The following is an 11231-nucleotide window of genomic DNA, read 5'->3' as shown; positions in this document are numbered from 1 at the left end:
TAAAAAAAAAAAAAAAAGTTTTCCACCGGAGTACCCCTTTAAACCCTTTATGTGTTTTCTTTTGTAAAATTTTAGAGGAAATGCTAAGGCAGGAATCATATGCAGCTTACTGTCTACCATTTCAGACATACAGGACACATGCTGATAACAAGTGGTGTAACAGGTTTGTCACATATGGCTGGTGCACACCCCTCCCTCGCAGGGTTTGTTAAGGCTGACGTAGAACAAACAGTGCAGGCAATGTGGATCAGGCGCAGGAAGCTGCAGCTTATGGATGACTGCCTTACTGTATGGGCCTAAGAGCGATGCAGAAGCTTACGCCTGGATGCACCGCAGCACTGCCAATCATGAATAATAAGCAAACAGAGAGTGATTGGCAAGGGTTGGTCAGCGAGGTGAGTGCCCACGTGTAACCAGCATATGTAACAGCTATATACTCTTCCAAATGTGGATGTTTTTGGCTATAATATGTGGGCAAAAAATAAGATGTAGCAGAGCTGAAAGTGTCTGTAATGTTTGTGCATCCTGATCAGAGCTGGATTTAGTAATCCCATTGAAGTCCTATAGAAGGGATCAGCTGATCCTGCAAAAGGGGGTGTAACTGATGGCTGGTCATTAAAAGGTTCTAATAATCTAAACAGGAATTGAGTAGCTCTATACCGGTGTTTTCCAAAAAGCGTGCCTCCAGCTGTTGCAAAACTACAACTTACAGCATGGCCGGACAGCCAAAGGCTGTCCGGCCATGCTGTAAGTTGTAGTTTGCAAACAGCTGGAGGCACACTATTTGGAAAACACTGCACTATACAGTAGTGTTATTAGATTACTTTGTATCTGGAGCTGTTGTTTGGTCACTGTATGTTGGTGTTATCTGCTATAGTGCCGCACTATTACTAAAGCAGTGAACAGTGTATTATACTGGGACTAGCAGCATATACTGTAGTACTATTACTAAGGCTAGGTTCACACTGTGGAATTTCTGCCGGAGATCGAGCTGGCAGCACTAGGACCACGCGGACTACATTGCCGTCCCCATAAATGGCAATGGATTTCTGAGCAGATCTCCCAAAAGGTCCACCCAGAAATGCATTGCAGTCTATGGGGGCAGCAATGCAGTCTGCTCGGTCCTAGTGCCCAGAAATTCTGCCCAGAGACAACACCCCACTGGCAATGAAAGAACAACACAACTTCCTGTCAGGGTTGAATAATGCAAAAGCGATGATGGTCTTATCTAAATGCATTTAGGGCTGCCATCAGAAATTTCGGGGCCTCTCACACAGCACAACCCCCCCCCCCTCAAGCATTGGGCCCCCTGCTATCTCCTGCACGGCTGGAAGGGGGGCATGCCGTACCCCGCACGGAGCGCCGGCCGACACGCCCCTCCATGTACCCCATAGAGATACATGGAAGGGGTGTGCTGGCCGTGGCTTCCTGGGGGGTACAGACGTCAGCTTACAGCAAACTGCCAGTCCCCCGCAAGGGGGGTCCCAGCACTTGCACCCCCCCTGCGATCGATAACTTATCCCAATTCCTTGGATAGGGGATAAGTTTTTTTTTTTTTTTTACCAGACTACTCCTTTAACAAAGGGGCCTACCCAAACTATATGGAAGCAACTATTAACAGAGGGGCCTAACCAAACTATATAGGGGGCTCCATTTTGTTTGGGTAGGCCCCTCTGTTAATAGTTGCCCCCATAGTTGTGGTAGGCCCCTCTGTTAATAGTTGCCCCCATAGGTGTAGCTAGAAACCACAGGGCCCCAATGTAAAAAATTACCTTGGGGCTCCCTACCCATACCCCCTGCCTCCCCCCCCCCCCCGGGCCATTTTTTTGGTGGGGGCCCGACTGCTGAGCCCCCCACCGATCACCTCGGTTGAAGTGGCTCTCCAGCTGTTGGAAAGCTAAAACTCCCATCATGTCTGGAGAGCCTCTGGCAATGGGAGTTGTAGTTTTGTAACAGCTGGAGAGACACAGATTGGACACAGTTTTACCCATCATCACTGCAGAACTTACAAGTGACTACAGCTCTGATGGGACAGTCAGGAGAATACACAATGATATCAATGACCTGAGTGACGTCTTCTGACTTGAGTGATATCTTCTCTGTTATCTTTTCTTCTTCATCTGTCCAGAGACCAGGTCTTCCTCCAGCTCCATCTTCTCTGCAGAGTCTGACATCCAGACATCATTGGCTCCTCACTTTGTCAGCAGATCCCCATCCTCTGCAAGAAGACAGTAATCATTATAACCTTGCCAGAAAGTGAACCCTAAATATAATCCTGCCTCACACTGTACCCTGAATATAATACTGCTATACACTGTACCCACTAAATATAATCCTGCCACACAATGTACCCTGAACATAATACTGCTATACACTGTACCCTAAATAAAAATACTGCCCCACACCCCCCCCTCAATATAATACTGCAATACACTGTACCCACTAATTATAATGTGGTGTCCCGGTACCGCATCGTATACGGTACCTATGTATGTGTGGGTCCCCATAGCCAGAGTCCCTAGGACGTAGGGATCCCTGTAATGTAATTAACCCCCTGTCGCCTCTATTTCTACTAATAGACAAGTGGTTTATATAAGGGTAATGTAAATATAATGATATAGCTGTAAATAAATGGCTAATTACCTGTGCCATAGCGTTGCAGGACCTGCGGGTCATGTGACTAGGTGAACTCTATGGTATTAAGCTTAAGGACCTTTGGAGGCCCTGTGACGTAAGCAATCCCATTACTCTTTGTAATGGTGAATGGCAGATGTTCGGACCAATCAGATTCACCCGCCCCCTGCCCATATAAGGGAGCAGCGGCCATCTTCTATCTCTCTTGTTCCTGGGCAAGCAAGCAAGCAAGACCTGTACAGCAACTAACGCAGTGAGTTAGGCCCGAGCCTTGCGGCAACGGCTGAACAATTCTAAATATAGAGTGTATCAGTTCCCAGACACTCTGGAGCATCACCGGGCCTAATAATACCCCTAAATCCGGACGGATCTGCAAATATCTACCCTAAATTCAGAGACTGTTTAAATATCAAGGTCCGCAACAACTGTCAGTCACTAAGCAAGCTAAAGACTGTTTATATTAGACTGTTACTGTGCCTTGGATACTGCAAGCACTTAAGTAAAGTTGTTCAAGTTCAAGTTAAATCTTCTTGTTGACCTTCAGTCATTTCACGCACCTATCGTTACTGGGAAGGGCGGCGATAGGCCGGAACATTGTTTCAGCATACCAGCCCTCAGCCTGGCATCACGAACTATAGGGTTAACATTAACCCCTCATATACCGATACCATACCACCACTACCATACACCCACCAAGGGCTACCACAAAGCCTTTTTGGCGTTGCACGAACAGGATTCGGGTGTGTGCCTACTATTGCCACTAGTGAAAGTGTACTCCCCCCAAGAAGTAAACTTTATTAATGTACTGTGATTTATACTCCGGAGTAAGGGGTTGCGCACACGGTGCTGTGTGGAGGAAGTGCGCATGTAAAGTAAGGGGGGAGGCGAACAGTACAGCGGAGCCACAAGTTAGCGCGGGACATCCCGGCGCACGTGATCCAGAGACCCCGACCACCGAAGCTCTCGGTGCCGCAGCGGCCGTTTTGTCAGAGCCTAGTGCCAGAAACCAACAAAGAAAGACAGATCAGCGCGGGAAGAGGCACAGAGTGCGACAGCGGGCTGGAAGCTGCGAGGAACCGGAACAGTACAGGACTCTGAGACATCAGATTGCTGAATTGAAGTCCTGTATAGAGTCGCTTTGGCTGCTGATCAACGCACTCAAATTTCAATTAAAGGCTGTTGAGTTTCAGGTCACCGCTCTCAAATTTGAAACTTGAAACGCTCTCAACTTCCAGATTAAAGAACAACTACGTATTTCTTTGGGACCTAGGAATCCAAGATTTATTTAAAGAGCCAGCGTACCAAATACGAAAATGTCAGAACCTGCAGTCCCACAGTCCCCACCTGAACAGCAAGGGGGCGATGCTCCGGTGGCTCCACCAGTGGGGTCTCCACCCCAAGCCAGAAGAATGTTGCCGCCTTCGCCAACGCTCTCGACCTCCCAAGGACGTGCTCTGCCTGTGATGCCAGCGAGACCTCCAGCACAGGCGGAACAGGACCCAATTAGTCCACCTTCAGTTTCTCCCTATGTGTTGGGAGCCCCAGTTGCTGCACCTGTCTTCTTGGGGAATCTTGTGCTTCCCACCTACAATGGTGACCCTTTTACATTAAGAGACTTTAAAGAAATATTCTACAGCCTCTTTGCATTTTATGCACTTCCCCCTCATCAACAGGTACAACTGCTTCTGGGACATCTCCAGGGACCTGCCTCGGAAGAACTTCGCACCTGGCCAGTGGCTGATAAGGCCACAGTGGGACAGATTTTTTAAGGACTTTCTCAAGTGTTTGAATCTCACTCCTCCTCGGAGGTACGCCTCCGACTCTATGAACGACGCCGGAAACCAGGTGAAACCCTCCAAGCATATGCAGTGGCTTTGCAGAGCGCTTTAGAGGTGGTACAGAAGTCTGACGGCATCACGCCCGATCAGGGCAATCAAGTACTGATGGACCGTTTTATAGAAGGGGCGCTAAATAAATGGGACAAGGCCCAACTTAGGATGCTGGCTGTGCAAAATCTTGACATGGCTTTCCCAGCTTTTAAGAGACTCGCGGTTAAAGTAATAGAGTCGGGACCTCAGACAGAGGAGATTAGTGTCCCGCTGCTGAATCTCCGGGACCCGCGCCCCAGCCGCCTGTCCCTTCTCAATCTGCCCCACCAACACCTTCTTCTAGTCCTTGGACAGCTGACTTACAAGACATTAAACAGGACATTGAACAGTTAGCCAAGGCCTTTAAAGAAATGGCAGTACGGCCAAGTCCTTCCAGATCTGCAACACCACCACCTAAGAAGCCTGATCCTCGCCCTGTCACTCCACCTAGTATTCCTCCTGTGAGACCTCCTGGGAGCCAGAGACCCGTCTGTAGTTATTGTAACAAGAATGGACACTGGAAGAGTCAATGCAGGGCTTTAAACGAGCATCCCCTGGGGTCGAGGACCGCACCCCAGGAGTAGAGGTTGAAGGTCCAGAATCAACCAGCGACAAGAAAGGACTGTCTATGTATGTAGCTGCTTGTCCTTATGTACAGGTGATGATTGAAGGTGTCCAGTTACAAGCTCTAATAGATATGGGGTCTCAGGTATCCACTATTCCACAGGGGGTTTTCTATAAGTACTGGGGCCCAGAAAGGTTGTGTGACCCTCAGGAAGCGGACTTCAGAGTAATTGCAGGGAACGGGAAACCAGTACCCAGGCATGGTTACTGGGAGCCCACGGTGCAGGTGGGAAAACATGTTTTAGGAAGACAAGGGGTGATTGTCACAAATGTTAGAGATGAGGGAGCAGCCGATTTCATTTTAGGCATGAATATTATGAGGCACTGTTTTGATGATATAGTCTGTGCACTGCATGCATCTCTCCCTCACTTGTCACCCCCAGGCCGGCGAGCTGCCCAACACCACCTCAAAATCCTCCAAGCAGAACAGAAGTTCGTAAATCATCATGGAGAAATCTGTCGGGTAAGGATTCAAGATATCTGAGCCGTTAGTCTACAGCCTCAGACAGAGACAGGTATTTGGTGCCGTGCCTGACCCGGGGGGAAAAATCAAGATTACCAAGCGCTCTTGGAGCCCCTTCTGCTGGAAGATTGTCCCTTGGTGCGAGCTGCTAGAAGCCTGGTAACCGTACAGAATGGGAAGGTCCCGGTGAGACTTATCAATCTCTCTCAAGTTGCTGTCCAACTACCCAAGTACACCGCAGTGGCTACTTTACACCATCTAGACGTCCGAAATGTAGTCTCAAAGTCACAGGTGGAACCTTGGTGGAACCAACTACAGATAGGGGAGGAAGATACCCCCAAGGAACAGGTGGAAGGAGTCATCCAGGTGGCTAGGAAACATTAAAAAGCTTTCAGCAAATTTCCCACAGACTTTGGCAGGACCACCATGATCAAACATAGGATTCTCACCGGAGACAATCCACCCATTAAAGAGAGACATCGCCCTGTGGCTCCTGGGATGTATCAGACCATAAAGAAAATGCTGGTGGAAATGAAAGAAGCCGACGTCATCCAAGAAAGCCAGAGTCCATGGGCTGCACCTTTGGTCCTGGTGAAAAAGAAAGATGGCACCATCCGCTTTTGCGTGGATTACCGGAAACTAAACAACATAACTCATAAGGATGCCTATCCTCTCCAACGCATTGAGGAATCCTTGACTGCGTTGGGGTCTGCCGCATACTTTTCCACACTGGATTTGACGAGCGGCTACTGGCAGGTGCCAATGGCAGAAGAGGACAGAGAGAAGACCGCATTTGTGACCCCCATGGGTCTCTTTGAGTTCAAAAGTATGCCCTTTGGACTGTGCAATGCACCAGCCACTTTCCAACGCCTAATGGAGCGATGCTTAGGGCACCTTAACTTCCAGAGTGTTTTGTTGTATCTAGATGACGTCATAGTCTACTCTCGAACATATCAGGAACACCTGGATTACCTGAAAGAAGTTTTCCAAGTTCTTATCCGACATGGACTCAAGGTAAAACCTTCCAAATGTCACTTGCTAAAGCCTCAAGTGCACTACTTAGGACATGTCGTCAGTGCTCAAGGAGTCCAGCCTGATCCAGACAAAGAGAGTGCTGTGAAAGAGTGGCCTACACCCAGGACGGTGCGAGACGTCCGAAGTTTCCTGGGGTTTGCTGGATATTACCGGCATTTCATCCCTCATTTTGCTCAAATTATTGGACCCTTGACCGAATTACTGAGAGGTACTGCCCGGGATAATTATAATGGAAGACTTCCCATCCAGTGGGCTGAAGAACAAGAGGATGCCTTTCGAGCCCTGAAGTATCTCCTCACGGAACCCCCCATACTGGCGTATCCTGACTACAGCCTGCCGTTCCGTTTATACACAGACGCTAGCTTTGAAGGTCTGGGGGCGGTCTTATCTCAAGTGCAAGATGGTAAGGAGAGGGTGATTGCCTATGCCAGACGGCATCTTCGAGGTGCTGAGAAGAATGACGCTAACTATAGCTCCTTCAAGCTGGAACTCCTGGCCCTGGTTTGGGCTATTACTGAGAAGTTTAAAGACTATCTGGCTGCTACTCCCTTCACGGTCTACACTGATAACAACCCCTTGGCCCATTTGAACACTGCTAAGTTGAGAGCTCTTGAACAGCGTTGGGCCTCTCGGTTGGCCAACTATGATTTCAACATCAAGTACCGCAGCGGAAAAACCAATGTTAATGATGGATGTACGGATGTACTTTCTTGCATGGCCCCTGGAGAAGCGCCTCCTGCTGAAGATGTGTGGGAAGATGTAGACATGCCTCCCTTCTACCGAAGGTTCGTGAGCCAGAATGCTCTAACTGCCAAGGCGGGTGACGGACCTGAATCTCCCAAAGTCTCTGAAGATCTGTCTACCTGGAAGACACTTCATGATGAGAGCAGGGTTATCGGGGACCTCCTCGACTATTACCTCCACAAGAAAGGGCCTACTCGGGTGCGCAAGGCCCATGGAGACTTTGAATTGAAGCGGCTGTGGCAGCAGAGAAATCGCTTGTTTCTGCACAAGGGGTTGGTCTACCGAAATTCCCTGGACCCAGTCTCCGGAGACCGCATACACCAGATCGTGGTCCCCAGGAGTGACCATCAGAAGGAAATTTTACTGGATTGGGATGTGGGGAGACATCGAGAAATGGTGTGCCGCGTGCTCCGTGTGCAACGTGATAAAGAACTCCCGGATGGACGCAAGAGCCCCTTTGCATCCCATCTGTACAGAGAGACCGAATCAAATTGTTGCCTTGGACCATGTGAAGCTGGCCCCCACTCGATCTGGCTATTGTCATGCTCTAACAATGGTGGATCATTACTCTAAGTGGGTGGTTGTGGTCCCCGTCAAGGATCTTACCGCCAAGACTGCTGCTCAACTCTTCTATCAGCATTGGATCCAACCGTTGGGGTGTCCCGAATCGGTCCTCACGGATCGGGGAAGCACCTTTGAAGCCCAGTTGTTCCAAGAACTTTGCCGGTTGCATGATTGCAAGAAGCTTCGAACAACGGCCTACCAGCCCCAAGGGAATGGACTCTGTGAGAGGATCAATCAAGTGTTCATCCAGATGTTCAGAGCCGCCTCTGTCTCGAAGCACGAAGAGTGGCCTCAGCTGCTGCCAGAACTCCTGGAAATCTACAACAACACTGTTTACTGCTCTACGGGGTATACGCCCTTTTTCTTGATGATGGGCCGACTCGGCCAATTGCCAAAGGATCGAACCTTTGGGCTACAGGCACCTTTCAACAATTCTCCTCAGGCTTCTCAAGGTTGGGAGTCAGAGCATCAATGAAGAATTGAGGAAGCCAAGGACATCGTTGAGAAGAAAATGGGTGAAGTTCATGAGCGCCAACAGAAAGACTATAATTGACATGCTTCGGCTCAGCCCTTGCAGCTTGGAGATAAAGTGTGGCTCAGAAAATTTCCTAGAACCCATAAATTTGACTCCCTGTGGGAAACGGAGCCATACACCATTACTGCGGTTCCTTATCCCGAAACGGACGTGTACGAGATACAAAAAGACGGGTTCGAGCCACAGGTGGGTCACCGGAAAAGGATAAAAGTGTGCCTGAAAGAAGATATGCTTGGCCCATCTCCTCCTACTCCTTCTGAATCTCCTGCTACTTCTACTCCACCTCCACCCAGACCAGTGAGAGAATATGTGCCGGGAGAGGGAATTCATCCCACTATGGACGTTCCTTTGTTCCCATCTCAGCAGCCCACCATGTATTGGGGCATACCGTTCCCAGCTCCATCCAGTCAGCTGACGCTGGTTGCACCACCCAGTCAGTTGCCCATAGCTATTGCCCCCTGTAAACCACCATTGGTTGCTACACCCAATATCAATCCTGCTCCAGCGACTGCTCCGGACATTGAAGCCACTACTCCATCTGTCTTAAGAGAACCCCTCCGTTAAACCGAAGATGTTGCTTCCGTTTCCAGCCCTCCAGCTGGTCCCTCGGGGACTGAAGTTCTTGAAGAGTCCTCAAGTGAAGGAACTCCTGATGACTCGGAGGTGGTGTTGCTGCGGTCTCAAAGGACTACACAGGGCAAACTACACATAAGGTACCAGGACTCACATTTAGTACCTGCACACATAGTACCTTTGATAACCCACTTCAATGATCTGCCAATCACCTTTCAGTACTCTAGATTACTCACTTAATGTACTACCTCAAAATTTCTCTAGTACATAAATCAAAATAAATATCTCACTAAAGAAAACACTTAAGGAATTGTACCATATTGATACACAATTCCTGCCACTGTTAGGTACACTTCTTTTCTCCTTTCATTGCGTGTGTGAGATGCTCTGCCTGGCCAATAGGTGCTCTTGCTAATACAGAAAATGAACACGTAATTCTAAGAATAACCTAGTAGGTTGTTTTGGTAGTGCTCTAGGGGTAAGTAGGGTGTATCCGATAGACCCTAGCAGCCACCCTTACTGTGACCTAGCTTCCGGCTAGCCAGTATACCTTTCGTGTACAGTGACCCCCCGACTTATGATGGCCCCGACATATGATCATTTCAACATATGATGGCCTCTCAGAGCCCATCGTATGTTGAAGGCAGCATCGACATATGATGCTGCTGTGTGTCGGGTCCATCGTACAAACAGCTATCTGACAGCGCTGACAACTTCAGCAACTGACAGATAGTTGTTTAATGTGCCCCGTGTGCCCCGTTCTGCCTCCTGTTACTCACATGCTGTCCTACTAACTCATGCAGGCTTCCACTGTGAGCTCTGTGTAAGCCCCCCCCCCCCCCCCCCAGTGCAGCCATAGCCAATAGCCTGCAGCATCTTGCTGCAGGCATCCAATGAGCTGCTGGCTGCCCTCCCCTTCCTTTCCTATAGAGCTGTAGTCGGCAGGATCGTAATGGAGGACATTCTGTCCCCCCTGAAGGTATTTAAAGAACTGTACAGTACTGTATGCGATGTCACACATCACATACAATACATATACACACAATACACCCCATACATCAATGTTTCCCTATCAGTGTGCCTCCAGTTGTTGCAAAACTATAACTCCCAGCATGCCCAGACAGTCAATGGCTGTACATGCATGCTGGGAGTTGTAGTTGTGCAACAGCTGGAGGCACCCTGGTTTGTTAAACACTCCCCATACACTCCACATACAATGGTCATCCCAGAACCAATTAGCAGTTTCCCATAGAGATATGTATTCAACATACAATGGTTTCGAGGCCCCAGAACCAATTACCATTTTTACATAGACATATGTACTCGACATATGATGGTTTCAACATATGATGGTTCTCCTGGAACCAATTAATATCATATGTTGAGGGACCACTGTACTAACTAACAGGTAACTTATTGTTGGCAAATAAAATGTGCGAAATAATACAAATGTCTAGTCAGCTTGAAGCTAACTGTATAGAGAGGTGTACTAATGTCTGGTTAGCCTTATGTATAGAAGTATGTGCTAATGTTCAAATTAGCCTCATCAAAATATATAGAGAGCTAGTAAAGCGTTTTAGGAGCTAGCAACTACATGTCAGATAGCTGCCTTATTGTCTAGTAAGCTTCAAAATGTATAATAAGTTTTATAAAGTTGTATAGGAAGCTAGAAACTAAAGTATAGATAGCTTCTTTAAATGTCTAGATAGCACCAAATGTCTAGATAGCATTAAATCTCTAAATGGCATTAAAATGTCTAGATAGGTTTCTAATTGCCTAATCCAGATACTAGGAAAGGTATCAAAAGAATGTAAATGTGTTTAGTCTACTTAGGATGTATAGCAAAAGTACAGATCATCCTGTTCTATAGCATCCTGTTCTAGTCCTAGTCCCTCTGTCTCAGGGAACAGACGTCAAGGCCGACTTATCTTTAGTAAGGGGGTTTGTGGTGTCCTGGTACCGCATCGTATACAGTACCTATGTATGTGTGGGTCCCCATAGCCAGAGTCCCTAGGACGTAGGGATCCCTGTAATGTAATTAACCCCTTGTCGCCTCTATTTCTACTAATAGACCAGTGGTTTATATAAGGTTAATGTAAATATAATGATATAGCTGTAAATAAATGGTTAATGACCTGCGGGTCACGTTACTAGGTGAAATCTATGGTATTAAGCTTAAGGACCTTTGGAG

At 48.0% G+C, this 11231-nt stretch overlaps 1 protein-coding gene across 2 annotated transcripts in view; it reads left to right on the top strand.

Moving 5' to 3' along the window:
• Nucleotides 1–256: 256 nt before the first annotated feature.
• The window catches only part of CCDC149 (coiled-coil domain containing 149), a 94919-nt gene continuing 83944 nt past the window's right edge, over nucleotides 257–11231 (top strand). For both annotated transcript variants that reach the window (XM_056555764.1, XM_056555754.1), the window contains exon 1: nucleotides 257–395. In XM_056555764.1, the coding sequence (XP_056411739.1) occupies nucleotides 291–395 (105 nt within the window). In that variant the 5' untranslated portion in view covers nucleotides 257–290. The remainder of the gene's footprint in view (nucleotides 396–11231) is intronic.

Source organism: Hyla sarda, chromosome 1 (assembly GCF_029499605.1).
Source record: "Hyla sarda isolate aHylSar1 chromosome 1, aHylSar1.hap1, whole genome shotgun sequence".
NCBI lineage: Eukaryota > Metazoa > Chordata > Amphibia > Anura > Hylidae > Hyla > Hyla sarda.
Note: the sequence above shows the minus strand (reverse complement) of the source record. Positions and strands in the feature narration are given on the sequence as shown.